The sequence below is a fragment of the Protomyces lactucae-debilis genome, assembly GCF_002105105.1.
Source record: "Protomyces lactucae-debilis strain 12-1054 chromosome Unknown BCR37scaffold_2, whole genome shotgun sequence".
NCBI classification, from domain to species: Eukaryota; Fungi; Ascomycota; class Taphrinomycetes; order Taphrinales; family Protomycetaceae; genus Protomyces; species Protomyces lactucae-debilis.
Genome location: NW_024467994.1, coordinates 249,732 through 265,448, shown reverse-complemented (window position 1 = coordinate 265,448; position 15,717 = coordinate 249,732). Strand labels below are relative to the sequence as shown.

General features: G+C 50.9%; 12 protein-coding genes across 12 annotated transcripts; 7 read left to right on the top strand and 5 right to left on the bottom strand.

The window, feature by feature from the left end:
* Positions 1–227: 227 nt before the first annotated feature.
* BCR37DRAFT_390632 (uncharacterized protein) lies at positions 228–2,129 on the top strand (the record flags this gene model as incomplete). Its single annotated transcript, XM_040870889.1, has 1 exon — positions 228–2,129. One exon carries the CDS (start codon positions 228–230, stop codon positions 2,127–2,129), a length of 1,902 nt encoding a protein of 633 aa, XP_040727759.1.
* A 125-nt stretch (positions 2,130–2,254) lies between these two features.
* On the top strand, positions 2,255–3,286 carry BCR37DRAFT_376184 (uncharacterized protein). Its single transcript, XM_040868549.1, has 2 exons — positions 2,255–2,389; positions 2,475–3,286. Exons 1-2 carry the CDS (start codon positions 2,336–2,338, stop codon positions 2,937–2,939), a joined length of 519 nt encoding a protein of 172 aa, XP_040727758.1. The 5' UTR covers positions 2,255–2,335; the 3' UTR covers positions 2,940–3,286.
* BCR37DRAFT_128610 (sterol-4-alpha-carboxylate 3-dehydrogenase) lies at positions 2,799–4,280 on the bottom strand. Its single transcript, XM_040866051.1, has one exon. It carries the CDS (start codon positions 4,092–4,094, stop codon positions 3,027–3,029), a length of 1,068 nt encoding a protein of 355 aa, XP_040727757.1. The 5' UTR covers positions 4,095–4,280; the 3' UTR covers positions 2,799–3,026.
* A 93-nt stretch (positions 4,281–4,373) lies between these two features.
* BCR37DRAFT_343634 (uncharacterized protein) lies at positions 4,374–5,789 on the top strand (the record flags this gene model as incomplete). Its single annotated transcript, XM_040867519.1, has 1 exon — positions 4,374–5,789. One exon carries the CDS (start codon positions 4,374–4,376, stop codon positions 5,787–5,789), a length of 1,416 nt encoding a protein of 471 aa, XP_040727756.1.
* A 56-nt stretch (positions 5,790–5,845) lies between these two features.
* On the bottom strand, positions 5,846–6,318 carry BCR37DRAFT_390628 (proteasome maturation factor UMP1-domain-containing protein; the record flags this gene model as incomplete). Its single annotated transcript, XM_040870888.1, has 2 exons — positions 5,846–5,998; positions 6,058–6,318. The coding sequence occupies 2 exons, from the start codon at positions 6,316–6,318 to the stop codon at positions 5,846–5,848; spliced, it is 414 nt and encodes a 137-aa protein (XP_040727755.1).
* A 70-nt stretch (positions 6,319–6,388) lies between these two features.
* BCR37DRAFT_376179 (uncharacterized protein) lies at positions 6,389–7,094 on the top strand. The gene has a single exon (XM_040868548.1). The coding sequence runs from the start codon at positions 6,426–6,428 to the stop codon at positions 6,918–6,920; it is 495 nt and encodes a 164-aa protein (XP_040727754.1). The 5' UTR covers positions 6,389–6,425; the 3' UTR covers positions 6,921–7,094.
* Positions 6,946–8,607, bottom strand: BCR37DRAFT_129906 (fungal-specific transcription factor domain-containing protein). Its single transcript, XM_040866056.1, has 2 exons — positions 8,278–8,607; positions 6,946–8,234 (listed from the first exon to the last, which is right to left on the bottom strand). The coding sequence occupies exons 1-2, from the start codon at positions 8,281–8,283 to the stop codon at positions 6,972–6,974; spliced, it is 1,269 nt and encodes a 422-aa protein (XP_040727753.1). The 5' UTR covers positions 8,284–8,607; the 3' UTR covers positions 6,946–6,971.
* On the top strand, positions 8,546–9,372 carry BCR37DRAFT_390625 (glutathione S-transferase; the record flags this gene model as incomplete). Its single annotated transcript, XM_040870887.1, has 3 exons — positions 8,546–8,884; positions 8,927–8,980; positions 9,019–9,372. The coding sequence occupies 3 exons, from the start codon at positions 8,546–8,548 to the stop codon at positions 9,370–9,372; spliced, it is 747 nt and encodes a 248-aa protein (XP_040727752.1).
* A 378-nt stretch (positions 9,373–9,750) lies between these two features.
* Positions 9,751–11,070, top strand: BCR37DRAFT_376175 (uncharacterized protein). The gene is made up of 4 exons (XM_040868547.1): positions 9,751–9,866; positions 9,910–10,080; positions 10,126–10,536; positions 10,582–11,070. Exons 1-4 carry the CDS (start codon positions 9,767–9,769, stop codon positions 10,803–10,805), a joined length of 906 nt encoding a protein of 301 aa, XP_040727751.1. The 5' UTR covers positions 9,751–9,766; the 3' UTR covers positions 10,806–11,070.
* Positions 11,017–12,052, bottom strand: BCR37DRAFT_129496 (uncharacterized protein). The gene is made up of 3 exons (XM_040866054.1): positions 11,976–12,052; positions 11,713–11,928; positions 11,017–11,674 (listed from the first exon to the last, which is right to left on the bottom strand). Exons 2-3 carry the CDS (start codon positions 11,807–11,809, stop codon positions 11,229–11,231), a joined length of 543 nt encoding a protein of 180 aa, XP_040727750.1. The 5' UTR covers positions 11,810–11,928; positions 11,976–12,052; the 3' UTR covers positions 11,017–11,228.
* Positions 12,053–13,075: 1,023 nt separating this feature from the next.
* Positions 13,076–13,585, top strand: BCR37DRAFT_390623 (uncharacterized protein; the record flags this gene model as incomplete). Its single annotated transcript, XM_040870886.1, has 1 exon — positions 13,076–13,585. The coding sequence occupies one exon, from the start codon at positions 13,076–13,078 to the stop codon at positions 13,583–13,585; it is 510 nt and encodes a 169-aa protein (XP_040727749.1).
* A 100-nt stretch (positions 13,586–13,685) lies between these two features.
* BCR37DRAFT_128805 (aspartic peptidase domain-containing protein) lies at positions 13,686–15,273 on the bottom strand. Its single transcript, XM_040866052.1, has 2 exons — positions 14,238–15,273; positions 13,686–14,187 (listed from the first exon to the last, which is right to left on the bottom strand). The coding sequence occupies exons 1-2, from the start codon at positions 15,109–15,111 to the stop codon at positions 13,787–13,789; spliced, it is 1,275 nt and encodes a 424-aa protein (XP_040727748.1). The 5' UTR covers positions 15,112–15,273; the 3' UTR covers positions 13,686–13,786.
* Positions 15,274–15,717: the final 444 nt, after the last annotated feature.

The following is a 15,717-nucleotide window of genomic DNA, read 5'->3' as shown; positions in this document are numbered from 1 at the left end:
ATGTAGACAACCTCGACCTTATACTGCTGCTTGGGTCTGTTGGTTTTCTGTGGTGGCATCTCGTTGCCTTCACGCGGAAGAAAGTCGCGTTCGTCTCTTCACAAAGACGCGACTGAATATACAACAGTACTGCAGGCGATCCAGCATATTGGAGAGATCGCAGAGAACATAGCCAGGTAGGCACTGGATACCTGGCCCCATTTATAACGAGACAAGGAGCAGCTACAATGGCCCGCACAGGGACACCCAACCAGCCTGCACGCCGCAAAGCAACCGCCATCAAAGCAGGCCAGCGATCAGGCCAGAGCACCTTGTTGAGCTTCTTCCCCAGACTCCCCTCCTCTGACCCATGCGTCTTTAGCCCAAGCACACCAACTACGTTTGTTCATCGACCCAAACCAGACACAGTAGTCGCTCCACCGAGCAGTGTCGGTGTGCGCTCATCACCAACACCTGCAGAGATCATCGATGTCCCTGGCTTATCCTCTGACCCCATTGTCGCTTCTGGTCAAGTACCACGTCCTGTGCATACGCGCTTTGACGACGACGACGACAAGGATAACGACCATCTCTCCTCAGACTTATCAGAACCACCGTCAGATCCCTCAGACATCGACGATCTCTCCTTACCTATCGCCAAACTGGCCAAAGTGAAAGCTAAACAAACACTACCAAAGAGAGTTCCTATGCTTGGACTGGAATTCAGCAGTGAAGAGGATGAAGCACCCAGAGTACCCAAGAAGGGCAAATCTGGTAGAAAGACACGCAATGCGAATGAGCAGATAGATGAACAAGGCAGGAAGCTGGACTTCTCCATTGAGAAACTGTTCAATGAGCGCCAGGAGCGTCTGCAAGATATGGCGTTGGTGGATCGTGTTGCTCAGGGAGAGATACCAGAAGAAGAGATGGATGAGGCGTCCAACATCTTGGACCAGACGGCAGATGAAGAATCTGTCAAGCGACTTGAGCAGCTGATGCAGATTCCCAAGATGCGTGAAGAAGCGAATCGACATGCGCCCTTCTTTCTTCACACTGCACAGAGGGAGACAGAGGCGGCGTTGTTGGAAGATGTACCGCTATGGCTTGATCAACTCCCAGCGTCACTATCGCTCAATACACAGCAAGACATGCTACATTGGATCACGAGCAGCGCGTGTGCCATGTATATGCAGTACAACAATGAAACGTTACCGGATGAAGTCACCCAGCTTGCACTTGCATTGTTGTATAATGCGACAGATGAACATCTCGTGGCATGTCTATATACTAGCCTTCGTGCTCTCCTTCGTGGCGCGCCACTGAGTGAAGAGGATGTCGTGAAAGCGATTGCCAAGATGGGTGGACGTGATGCTACATCTACGACGACGACTGCGAAGGAGCAACAACCCTTCAGCTGGCTCCGTGTCCGACAACTCGCTGCACTCGTTCAGCTAGCGACCCAACGCTCCGTCCAACCTGGAACTGTATCGGCATTGCTCCCTTTGCTAATGGATGAGCAGTATGCGCCGTGTCTCATTCGCGAGATGGATGCGTTGCTCGTCAATTACTATGCAGGTGGTCAACAACTCGATCTGCAGCGGTTATGTGAGATGTGTCCACTTGTTCCATTACAAGTGACAATGCTGGATGCGCTACCAACGAGCTCGCAATACGCATGTGAGGAGATTCAGCGTATCGCTTGTGCATTCCTGCAATCAGGAGAGAGTGTACCTACTTCACCAACGCACGTTGTTCAGGAGCTAGAAAAGGTGTTGACGACGCACAAGCCATTTCATCCATTGAATGCAACGACTGACTACCCACATCTCTCTGCATCCCTCGATGTCCTCTCACATGCGTTGATCCATCTCGAAGATCCGTATGAGCCATCCCTTGAAACAGGTTCCATTCCAGCAACGATACAGACGATTGGTGGATTCACACTGCATTGCTCACCGTACATTGCGCAATTGATTGGGATGTGTGAAGTTTTGCAACGGAAACATGCACGGATTGTGGATAGCAAAGCGGCGTTGTTGTATCGGACTGAGGCAAAGAGTAAGATTCAGCGGTTGCAAGCGCGGCTTCGGTATCAGGTTGAGGCGCTTGTTGTGTCGAGTGAGGCTGGCTTTGAGCTGCGTGGGTTGTAGCTGGTAGGATTATTGAGTATCTACTTCTTCTCCTACTGAGACAACTCGTTCCTGGTTGTTTCTCCCCTGACAGCAGCAGCAGCAGCAGCAAGGGGTAAAATTGACAACGCGAATCTCAAACACAACACCCAACTGCTGCCTTCTCTCTCTCTCTCTACACATCCTCACGCTCTCTACTACAACCGCATCAAGGCGCGCCTACCTCCATGCCAGAACGCGACCCAACCAAATCTTACCCATCCGATATCCCAGCTTGGAAGGTACGCCCATTTTGCGCATGCGCCCCCCACCCAAAATGCGCAACTCCTGTCAACATGCGAAAAAGAAAAAAACTAACCATCTCAGCTCATTGTCTTTTCAGTCGGTCCACTACTCTTTATTGTAGCTGTTGTCCTTTGGTTCTTTGGAATCCGTCACATGCTCAAGATTCGCAAGCGTGAAGCCGCAGAACAGGCAGAGTGGGAGCAATTCGATAATGATCAGGATGTGGCTGGACCGTATCGTGGGAAGGATGCTGCTTCTGGTAGCAAGTCGGATGTATCGTCCATTATGACAGGGTCTCGTCGTTATCAACCAAAACACGCGAATGACTCGACGAGCGATGTCATGACCTTACCACACTACGAGACAACAGAATCTCCGAGCATGGTTGAAGTACCTTTTGTGAAGGGAGCAACGTACATTCAAGCGCCAAGCGAGCATTATGGCGAGTCTATGAAGGATTGGGGATATAGCGATCCAAAGATTGCGAAACCATCAAGGACGCAGTCACCCACGAACCGAGACAAATCGTCGCGCCTGGATGTCTAGAAGGCTTCGGGTGCCTTTTCCTTCTCTTTCATGTTGACGCGCTTTCTAAACAAAACAGCTCTAGCTTCTTCCACTCGTTCTCCTAATTCAAGCTTCTCCATTTTGCTTTGCCCATTCAAGCGATCGCGCTAGACCTTCTTGCAGCGATACCGGCGCTTCATAACCCAATCGTTCTCTGGCCTTTGAAATGTCATAGTATCGTTGCGCACAAGCAAACTGAACGCGGAACCTGGTAAAAGTGGGTTCTTTACGGAGTACCCAACAGACCCACTCACTCGCGAGTCCCATGTACGTCGCTAGTGCTTTTGGCAAGACAATGTAGCTGCCTGTATGTTTATGCCCCATGTATGCGAAAATCGCGCGTGGCATATCCCAAAAGTAGATGGGTGTGCCGTTCGTAATGAAGAAGGCTTCCCCTTCAACACCGTTTGTGGCGATGCCCTCAGCTGAACGATAGACGTGCTGTGGATCTTGTGATTTTTGAAGCAATTTTTGCGCTGCAAGGACGTGAGCGTGTGCGGCGTTGCCAATATAGGTGTAATCAAACAAATTGTCATTGTTGCCGAGTTGAAAGCGCGTTTGGCCATTCTTCAAGATTTTGAGCATTCCCGGAATCATCTGCCTGTCGCCTTCCCCAAAGAGTCCTGCAGGTCGAAGAGCGCATGTCTTGAAGGTTGGTCCATTGCTGTCGAGGACGAGTTGCTCAGCAACTGCTTTGGACTCATTATACGCATCCATGGCGATTTCAGGGATCCGCGCATCTTCATTACAATTGACAAGATCACTCCCATCAAAGACAACACCAGCAGAAGAGGTATACACGAGTCCCTTGACGCCCAGTTCTTTCGCAACATCAATAATCGTACGTGTCCCTTCGACATTGACTTTGAAGTACACTGTTCGACCGAGTCCATGCAACGGTGAGGCTGTATGCACAATAATATCGATCCCTCTAAATGCACTGCGCATATCGTCTGGATTGCAGATATCACCCGTGATGTAGCCGACGCTGGGGACTTTTGTATTGGGTTCACGAATATCGAGGACCGTGAGTTTTGAGCCGGGCCATCCTGCGTCGAGGAAGCTGGTGATGATGTGAGAGCCTAGGAAGCCATTGCCTCCTATGATGAGGACGTGCTGTTTGTCTTGCACCATGAAGAAGAGCGATGATGGAGGAGCCCGAGAAGGTGAAGCTCGCGATGGACGTGGTAGAGTGTAATACGCAGTCACAAATATGCCCAAAGCGAGAGTGATGCCGAAGATAGGAACAGCCAACGATGTTTTGATACGAGTATGGACAGTGCAGACTGTGTAGGAAGAGAGGAAGAAGCAAGGAATGAGGAAGAATGTGCCATGCCTGCCATCTGAATTTGTCCTGTCGACGCGCACGCAGAGAGAGGAAGTGATGCGCTACATATGCAGCACTACGACAGCATGACCATCCCCATCACCATCAAGTGGGCAGGCAACAAGCCATTCACAGTCGATGTCGATACCGCAGAATCAGGACATACCCTCAAACTCCAAATCTACAGCCTCACAGGCGTCGACCCAGACAGACAAAAGATCCTCGTGAAGGGTGGCCCACTCAAGGATGATGCAGCGCTCGATACACTCGGCTTCAAAGCAGGCACGAGTCTCATGATGATGGGCAGCAGCACTGCCCTCCCGCAAAAAGTGGCACAGCCCAAGTTTGTGGAAGATATGGATGCCGCTGAACTGGCAAAACAGACACAATCGCCGCCTGGTTTGGAAAACTTGGGCAATACGTGTTATATGAATAGTACGTTGCAGTTGCTCAGGAAAGTACCAGAGTTGCAGGAAGAACTCACTGCCTATGGTGGTGGCAATTTGACAGGATCCCTACGCGACTTGTACAAGAGTATGAGTGGGACCAGTGATCCCATCCATCCAGTCATGTTTCTCTCCTCACTTCGTCAGGCTTTCCCTCAATTTGCAGAGCGGAGTCGATCAGGTATGGGGTATGCGCAGCAGGATGCAGAAGAGTGCTGGTCGCAAATTATGCATACGCTACGACAGAACCTCAAACCAGCAGCAGGCGAGCAAGTACAAAGTGCGCTCGACCGGTTCATGGGTGGGAAATTACAAGTCACTCAGACCTGCGATGAGACGACCGAAGAACCTGCAGTCGACAGCATTGAGGAATTCATCAAGCTCAACTGTCATATCAGCGGCACTACCAATTTCATGCTCGATGGTATCCGAGATGGCTTGACGGATAAAGTGGAGAAGCATTCACAAGTTCTTGGTCGCAATGCCGTCTTTACAAAAAAAGCAGCCGTGTCACGCTTACCAAAATACCTGTCTGTTAATTTTGTGCGCTTCTTTTATAAAGCCGGTGTGCAGAAGAAGGCCAAGATCTTGCGGAAAGTTGGGTTCCCGTTTGATTTGGATGCCACCCCTATTTGTACGGAAGCACTGCAAGCGACCATGGCACCGATTCGTGATCGTGTGCGAGAAGTGCAGAAGCAAGAGGAAGATGATGAGCGTGCGCGAAAGCGTGCCAAGACACAGGAACTTGCGAGTGAAGTACCTGCAACGGAAGCCATTGATTTACAAAAAGAGGTGGATGGCCTACTGACAGAAGAGATGAAGCAGGATCCAGGTGCCAACCACTGCGGCTTGTATGAGCTGATTGGTGTGCTGACACATTCTGGCGCGAGTGCAGACAGTGGCCACTACCAAGCATGGATGAAGGGCGACAAGGACGACTGGTATCGGTTCAATGACGACAAAGTCTCTGTGGTCACCAAGGAGAAGATCGAGACACTCGCAGGTGGCGGTGAAGCAGACGCTATTTACATTGCGCTGTACAAGAGCAAGTTTTAGCTACGTAGAAATGCGTCGAGAGCGTCTTGCATCAGGATGAGACTGCAAGGCCTTGCTTATGAACGAAAGCGTACTTTGCGGTCCATGTCGTCGTGCAGCGACTTGTCTGACGGCATGCTGCGGAAAACATCGTCCACGTCAAGCTTCAGGTCTGTGTTGTTGAGGATATCAAGGCCGACAGGAGATCCCATCAAAGCAGGACGAGCGCCCTAGAGTAAGTCTGTCAGCATCGCATGACGCGCGTCAATGAGGTTAAGAGAGTGCATACCTGTTGAACGATATGTAGTTCCATGCCACGCCTCACAGGTTCAGCAAGTCCATAGACACGGCGCATGGTCTCTAGCCTGACTTCTGCCTGCTGCTTCTCCCAATGCATGAGGCGATGTTCGAGTGGGTGTCGGTTATTGTGTTGCGCGGCAAGGGATGCGTGGCCGTGTCGTAGGGTATCGTGGACGGGTGCTGCTGGAGCGAGGAGATGCTTGTCTACGCCGACTGAGGCTGCATGAGCGTCTGGCGGAGTGATGCGCATCATGGTCTATACTATGGTGCTGGTGCTGGTGGTCTCTTGCGCGTTGTCCATGGAACTGACCAAGAACCAACGACCAACTACGACCACATAGACTTTCCTAAGGAACAATGGGTCAAGCAGGCTCCAAGGCCCAGGAACAAGGCAGCGGCGTCACCTTCCAGACATCCGGCATCCCCATCCAGTTCTCGCCAAACCTCGTCTCCCACCTCGATGCCCAGTCAGAGAGCGATCTCTCCCGAGCTGCATCCTTGGAGCAACACATCCAAGACCGCGTCAAGCAGGAACTGCAGAAACTGCGCAGCAGAGAGCGAGAGGCTCTAGCGGCAGCGACACAAAAAGCAGCAGAGGAAAATATCGGCATGGAAAAGAAGGGTGGACTCGATAGTAATATGCTCGAGCAGGATATCAACGACCTCAAGAAGAAGCTACAGAAACGGCCTACGTTGGGTGCAGAGGACAAGGAAGTCTCTGCACAGCGTGAAAAGGTCATCAGCTGTCTCAAATCACATCAAGGACGCAGCTTGGACTGCGATCATGAGGTGACGGCGTTTAAGGAGAGCGTCGCGCAACTACAGCGCAAGTTTGTCGAGCGATACAATTGAGCTACTCATCTAGACAAATCAGTCGTCTAGCTGTACATGTAGAAAGGCCTGCTAGCCAAGCAACGGCGTAAAGGACCGATCCGCCATGAGCTGCAACCACTCCTTTGACCGATGTGCCCGTGTGTCAATCGATTGCCACAACTCCGTCAAATAATCGCTGATATCCTTGATGTAGGCAATCTTGATGGCTTCGTACAGTGCCTGATACCGAGATGTAATGAAGGCCCGGTCTGTATAATCCTTGATATCCGGCGCCAGTACTGCCAGGGGAAACATGTCTCGCACACAAACACTTGAAGCGTCCGGGATACTCCGTAATAGCTGAAGACCAGCGCTTGCCATCTCTGTGAGTGCTTCATCGGTCGTGCCTAACATAGGTGCCCAATGACGATGAATCAAGACAAGCGTCGCTTGTCGCCATACTTCTCCGCAAAGCAGGACGTGCTCTAGCTTGCACGTTGGACCCAGCTTGCCCTCGACCTGCGAGAGCTGCTGGGGCGATAGAGTTTGCTCCCATCCTGCGAGTGCTCGACATTGTTGGTGAATTTGTTCTATACTTACATCTGTTTGGCGTGTAAGCTGCAGGACGTCCTGGATGATGAGAAAGAGCGTGTAGTTGATTCCGATGATCGAGTCAAGCGGCTGAAGATGAGCTTGACTGTAAGCTTGTTGCAAAGCGGCCAGGTATCGTGAATCATAGCGTGTATCATTGTGCACACAGACAAGCGTGTCCCAGTAGAGCAACATGCTCGTCAAGTAGGTGGCAGGCGGTGGCATCTTGTCAATCTGCGCATACCGTTCAATGAGCAACTGCTTTGCTGCAAACAGATGATGCAGTCCACTCGAGTTCTTGCGCTGTACCTCCCAGGATTCAGAAAGGCCTAGCAGGATGACTGATGCAAAGGTTGCGTCACTCTGCGCATGGTCTTCTTGTCCGAGTGCATCTTGGAGAGCAAGGAATGACTGCTGTTGTAGAGCTAAGCCTTTTGCGAGCATATCATGTAGACTTGGATCCTTTGCAGACATGATGAAGGCACTCATGCACTGGATCACAAAAGTCAGGGGCGGTGAATCTTGCACAAGTTCACGTAGTTTCATCGCAAATGGATTGTCTTTACCATGGAAGATGGAAAAGACATCAGCGACGTGCGCAAAGTAGTAGCTGAGTAGCTGTCCAGGACTGCCGATTGGCCCCGCATCATCAACATGTCTTGCATCGCCTGGCGTGAATGGTCCTGATCGCCTGATTGCCTTGTAGCTGCACTCAGAGTCTGTGCCTCTTTTAAAACAATTGTTACATATCGGCTTGCCTGACTCTTGTCAGCACATGCTGTAGCCAGTCAATTAATGGACCTACCTTCATCGCAGCGAACTCTCCTCAGCTTGCACATGCGGCAGCCTGAGCGGCTCTTTGGCCCACGCTTCCCGAGTCCTGGTGGTTTCACCGGAACAGTCCCCTCTGTGACCGCGACGTCTATAGATACAGGCGCCGCGGCCATGTCCCCTCTGCTGGCTTCTATCAGGGTTGCACTTTGATGATGTGCTTGTATCTGGATCTCGGGTTTCGATGTCGCAATCTGAATTCGGCTCCACTCAATCCACTGCCAACAACCACCACTCCCAAGATGTCCATCGAGCTCCTGACTGCACCAACGCCTAACGGCCATAAGATCAGCATTCTGCTGGAAGAGCTGGGTCTCGAGTATACCGTGAAGAACATCTCGTTCAACAAGAATGAGCAGAAATCCGAAGAATTCCTCGGCAAATTTCAGTGCAAGAACGGCAGGATCCCGGGCATTGTAGACAAGACGGAGGGTGCCAACAACTACGGCGTCACTGAGTCTGGTGCCATTATGATCTATTTGACCGACAAGTATGACAAGGACAACAAGCTCAGCTTTAGCTATGGCACGACGGAGTACTGGGATGTGGTGCAGTGGATGTTCTTTATGAACGCTGGTCTCGTATGAGCAAGGTCACCGCACAACGAACAGGCTGACATGTAGGGTCCTATGCAAGGTCAAGCCAACCATTTCTTCCGATACGCACCGGAAAAGATTGTTTGTCCGTCCCGTACCCAAGGCTCGCTGACAAATAGCAATACGGTATCACGCGCTATCAGAATGAGACGCGTCGTCTGTATGGCGTGCTTGAACAGCGTCTCAAGGAGACTGGCGACTGGCTTGTCGGTGGCAAGTACACCATTGCAGACATTGCAAACTTCTCTTGGGTCAATATGGCCTTTTGGGCTGGCGTTGATGTTGAAGAGTTCCCCAATGTTGTCAAGTGGACAGAACGCATTGAAGCTCGACCTGCAACGAAGAAGGGACTGGATGTGCCCACCGAGTTCACACTCAAGGAGAAGTACAAGAACGACCCCAAGTCGGTTGAGGAACATGCCGCACGCAGCGCAGCCTGGGTGCAGCAGTCCAACAAGGAGCTGGAGAAGTGATCGTCCGTACAATATGCTTATGGTCAAATCCTACTACGTAGCTCAATTCTGTACCTTCCAGCCCTGCCGCCTGGCAGTGTGGCAGCTTGGAGCATCAGATATCGTATCAGATATCCTCGCAATCTTGCAGCAACTCAGGGGCAACGCGATATCTCAGGATGACAAAAGAAATTATGCGACGCTGAATCGCGTGGATCATCCGGATATCTCTACACTTGAAAGCTCCAAAAGCACCTGGGTGGTTCAACTCGAAGGATGGCCTAAAGGGTCACCTACACCACTTTGGTGATTCTGCTGCATCCGGCCAACAGTCTGAGCAGACTGTGACAAGACGCTGTCAAACTCAACAATGCATGTCAAAGCCTTCACTGTCCTATCGCTGGCTCTTGCAGTAATGGGGAAAGGAAATTTACCAAAGACTGACAACTGCTACTACATCGGCCGCTCATTACCAGTCCTTCAAAAAATGTGCTCAACTCCGCCGACGCAATCCAGTATGGCCTTGCTCCTTGCCGTCCATCGAGTGCTAACGCAAAGCCTGCTACTACGATTGGGCAACGAGCTATACAGGCGTGGATCCTACATGGATCGAACGCGGCAAGTACGAAAACAAGATCCTCATTTGTGATAGCGATGAGATTCCAGGTTGGGTCAAAGAAACTTGTCGTTGGGTAGACAGTGGCAACCAGTTTCTCTGTGGCAAACTCGGTATCATCATTTCAACCTATCCTGATGCACTCTGACATTACACAGGAGAGCCTCTGCTGAACATGAGAGTGTTTGCCAGTACTGATTATGTCGAAGTCGGGTCGCTAAACTTGATCAAAAACGTTTGGGAAGACTTGAAAGATACGTCAGAGATAAGCGGTATCAACTGTTTCAGTCCGCCTACAAGGATTCTCATGACACATGGTCTGTTATTCTGCCCAGTGAACCGCGCTGACGGACCAGGTACAGGTTGCTGGGGCTCCCTTGATGCTCCTCAATCGGAGGGCAACCTGAAAGTACTCGTCCGACAGTGGGGCGTGTGGGGTACGCTTGAAAGGAGGAATAACGCCAGCTTTCCAGTCGTGCTCAACGAACGAGAGGTTGGAGGTTGGCTCAAGCTTGCCCTTTGGACAGCCCTTGAACATCTCAAGAAGAGCCCGTACAAGGTGTACTATGGTGAGAAGCTATGCCTCCCTACACACACATTTGCTAATGACAGAGTGTGGCAATCAAGGCTACGCTGGTCATTCCTCCACAGGCATACCGTGCAATCCTCTAGACGAAACATGTGCAGGAAGAATCGCGAATGGCTGCGATTTTGTGTCGCAGGTGACAGGCCTTGGCAACCATTGCCCGGCTCATTGCGGTGGCACCACGCCGTGCTCGAAGTCAGTCGACGGTTTGGTCGTGCCGCAATCCTTGAAAGCCATTATTTACGATGGTGATGAAAAGCAGGAGGCTTATCTCACAATCAACTTTGAGTCCAAGCCGCAGGCACAAACGTGCGAGACCGCTGAGCGGCTGCTGACAATTCTGCCTGGGTTCATTCCAACGCTCCCAAAGGAATTCAGCATGTGGGCCGCCAACACCATCTCGTTAGACTGTGCCATCAGATTTCATCAGCTGCCAGGAGATAGTGGCGTGCACTTCACAGGTGACTAGCATCTGGCCTTATTGTGAATTTTATATGCATATGAGTGCAAATACATCTCGTCACAGTTATGTCTTGAGCCCAATAGGTCAGACCCTCTTGTTCAGGGACCAGGTTGCTGAACTTTCTCGGGTCTTGCACTATTGCTTCATCGGCATGGCTGTATAATGAAGAAACTTGAGTCTATTATGGCACTTGACTGATCTATACAAGGAAGCTACAGATGCACTGTCTCAGCTGGCGGAGACCTGAAGCGAATAGCACAATCGACTGAGATGATGGTGTAGATGAACATGCCTGGACCAACTCCCAAAAACGAGAGTGGGAGGAAACCCGGTATTATTGTCATCAGACGCTCTTCGATGCCGCACGTTCTCACTTGACTCTTCGTCTCAAATTCAAGTTTCAATTCGACCCCAAGCAATTTGTCACGATCGTACATTGCGGCAGTGACGGTTCGAGGGATACGCCAAACTGGTACTCCCTGAAGACATGGTCGATATGTGTAACACCTATCAGGACACAGCGGTTTCGTGGCCTTGATGACTTGATTTGGGTCCTGGTACCCACAGCCGTTGGCCAAGACGTCGCTGGGTTCATAGAAATCAGTGTAGAGATCAACAGACTTCCAAGCCTTTCCTCCATAAGGTTGAGTTTGGCAATCTATCGTTAGTTCTTGCGACACAAACGCAGCCACGTACTAAAGTAGGCTCCATCATTCGCGGCAACTTTGTTCGCTTCGATGTCGGCTTCTATTGCAGCAATAAGCGTGTCTCTAACAAAGTGCTCAGTTCGCATGACAGGATGATCGATGTCAGAATCATCATTGAGAGTACCCCAGTGTCCAACTGCGAGGAACTTGACAAAAAGGTTACCCTCGGGCTCGTGAGGGTCAGGATTTTCCCAGCAGCCTGGTCCTGCAGAGGTCAGCCTCAAATTTAACATAGCAGCTTCTCTACCGTGCACCTTGACCTTGTTCGAAGTGTCGAGGCTGAAGTTCTCGGCCTTCTGTCTCATGTGAGCGTACACGTCCCTTTTGAGATTCATTGTTCCGATTTCAACCATATCTGTGTCGTGAAAAGCCCTGACATTAAACAGAGGCTTGCCTGAACGAGTCAATGAGTGTACGCGCATTGAGAGTTTGTACCTTTTGGACCGCACAAGAAAGCTTTCCCATTGTTGACGTAGAAACAAGTTTCTTTAATCCTCTCGGGTACGTTTCCACAAAAGAGGACCTGATCGGGATGTGCATTGTCGCTTTCTTGCGTCGGCGATGTGTCTACAAATGCATCCGGATCGCTGGGGATTGAGCTTGAGCTTGGAACACTGTCGTAAAAGCATGCTTTTGTAAGATTGGGCTTGATTGAATGAGAAGGTTACCGTATTGTGGCTTGGTACAATCTTTGACAAGCTCTGACAACCGGAGGGGCGTGGCACTCGCGTCGTGAACCTTGTAATGGCAATCAGGACCTGCGGTATGGGTCTCCTGTCGGCTGAAAACTGCAATAATGAGCAACCAAGCAGCTGCAGCGATGCTCAACATGGTGGACATTGCCAATTTGCTGATTGACAATCAACTGTACTTGACAGTCTGTGATGGCGACTACAGGTCCTGTGTGCAAAAGACCAAGACAGATCCAGACTATATGGGTTGATATGCTGCTGCATGGATGTTACCATAACCGCAGTGGTATCAGATCTTCTTGATTTGAAGTTTGTGACTGAGCAGTAATATCACTTGCTGAATCGAGTCGTGAGGTGCGACATCGCAGTGTCAGGGGTAAATTGGTATCAGATCCAGATTTCGGTCTGCGAGTACGGCATATGCCTGCACTTCGCGCTGCGTCTTCCAGTGGCGAAAGAAGACCGTGCATGGGCATCGGGTGAGTGCTCAGCAGTAAAGTTGCAAGATCGTGTCTGGATACGAAGACGAGCGTATGCGACAAACAAGCGAGATCACCCCATGACCACGCGGTGGACACTTGCGAGGCCTGAACGGACCTCCCTTAGCAGAGTCACGCGACTGATTGAAAAGAAGCGGTGAAGACTGACACTGCTGCATACATGCCAATGAATAGCCCTTTTGAGCCTAAACAAGTCGTTGGCCTGCGGCCGCGCAAGCGAGTTGTGCCAACAACGGAGGCTTCCACAATATCCAGTGGCGGGACTGAACGCATCGCTCGACGACATGAACAGCTCAAAGAATTGGACGGGTATCTGCGCAACCTGGAGTATCGGCTGGATCATCTGGCACGCCGCCGTGCAACATTGTACTCTGAGGCTTCCACTGAAGCAGCGCCGCAGCGTACAACACGTCGCTACCCAGCGTTCCGGAAGTCTCCGCTCAGTAAGGAGAGCTTTGGACGTCGCATGGTGCGGAGCATGTCAGAAAGGCGGCAAACGCGTATCATTTCCTGGAAGGCAGAGCCAAGTGCAACTGTTCAGACGCGTGCCACTTCTGCAACCTTGGGTGTGGGCATGGGTGCTCGACACGTTTGCGACGACTTTCGTGCGCACAGGGCGAAAAGGGGGAGTTTCTGGAAGCGGTTGCGCATTCTCTTCTTTGGCGCGTGAAGCAGCTGTTTGCCCTCCTTTGTGGCTGCGTAGAATCTAGAGCTAAAGAGAGGATAGATGAAGAGCTCGAAGGGTGGGAATAGAACAAGATTGAAAGGTGGCAATTATAAAGGTTTTCTTAGAGAGGTAATAAGAAGTGTAGTCAGTTTGACTGAACGTTGAAACACTTGAGTAGGTGAAAGCCAGTCCATAGCGTTAAGTTTAGTGATGATGGCACGTGTATATCGCCTCACTCAGAGGCTGTTGCCCTGTGTGCTGCACTTCGTTTGTGCTTGTGAACATCATGCGTGAGTGTTTGACGTCAAAGACAGCGAGAACACTTCTCAAGAACACGTCGCCGAAGATGAAAGCCTGGTTTTCGGAAGTTTTTGGCATGGGCACGAACGTAGATGTCTTCTTGCCCTCGTACATGGTGACTAAGTCTTCCGCTCGAAGCATGAAATCAACTTTGCCGATAGTAATGCTGATGCTCGGGGTGCCAGCCGCCCAAGCTTGAGCAATCTGAGTCGCAACTGTCTCAGGTGCCGAGATTAAGCTGGTGCCACTGTCAATGAGGGCGATCTGGTCCTCACTGCCAGCAACCACGACATTGCCGATTTTGACTGCAAATGTCAGCACGCAAACTCACGAGGGTCAATTGTTCAAAACTCACTCTTGTCGATCTTGATTTGATACTGCTTTGGCTCTTTTGTCGGGTTTCCGTTCATGTCCACCATGTGCACGCATGTAGACTGCCCAAACAGCTTAACACCGTGTGGCCTGCCGCCGAAGGCCAGGGCACCAGACGTTTGTCCGGTACTTTGTCGGGTCACAGCCATAGAGAATAGTCCTTTTGGCAATTTATGATCCAGCAGCAGCTTCTTCACAAATGGCTGATAAACGACACGGGCCGAAGAATCTGAAGGATTGGGCTCTGCGAATACACTTGTCGTGCCGATTCCTAGCCCTAAAATACCACTGGAGATCGAGTCACCAGTCCAGTACCCAGAGGTTGCCAGACTCACTACCTGGTCGATGCTGGAGACGTTCGATACATGGACATCATCGAGGAAAGGATACCCCTTCAAGTTTTCACCATCACCATAGCGAGCGGAGAAGAAGGCCGAGCCAGGAGAGAATCGCGTCCTTGCGCTGTCACAGGATTTTCCGAAACGGCATGCGCTTAGGTCTATACTGTTGCCAGCCTTGTCGGTGCACTTGAAGTCTTTCGAAACGCAGAATGTGTCCGAGGAGCCGGTATCGATGACCAGGTCGACATTGTCTTTTCCAATTTGAACATTCACCAGGTATGCAGTTGACGGAGTGCCTGGTTCGGTCTGGGAGACAGCTGATTGAGAGGCGGCGTTTCTCTGTATCTGTGCAGGAGGCTTCAGCGCCATTCGCAATTCTTGCTTGCCAGTAACAACTTTGATCGCAAGGTATTCAGTTTGTTTGAGAGTCACTTTCGTAGTGTGGCCACCAGTATGTGCATGTCCCTTAGCCGTCACGAGAGAAGACAGCAACAAGATACCAACCAGCAGCATCATTGACTACTCGCGCAGAGCCTATTGAGTGAATGAGAGTGAATGACAAGCGAGCAGCCTTTCCTTTAGGCCATTGCGGGCTTTAAATCCAAAATCCAAGTCAGGGTCAACAAACAGGAAGGCGTGCAAATAGGGCACCAAATTGCATGACAGGCAAATACAGCAAAGGTACATGCATGCGAGATGACAAACAGACTGCGCTGACGACAAACAAGAGCGGAGTATTTGCACTAGTAGATGTGCCAAATGTAGCGCATAGAATATTCAGTAGGTTGCAGGTTAATAAGCGTATAGCAGTCTGCATCACAGCTGAATTTCTATGCCCATCTATTTGTCTGAGTAGCAGTAGCCTAGTAGTAGCGCATGAGCTCTCTCCGCCCCCCTGCTTGCCAAGGAGACAGAAGCATGATGTGTGTCTAGACTTGGTCGTCTCCTGAGTGGCTACTCTAACCCTGCCAGCGACCACCAGACTGCGCTACACCTTCGTCTCGCAGACCTCGCAAATTCCAACAACACTACTGCACACGGCGCGTGTCGCGAACAAATGCAGGCCGCCGGCACACCTGTTGCGGGCCAGATGCAGGCACAAATGCTACAGGGTCTCACCAA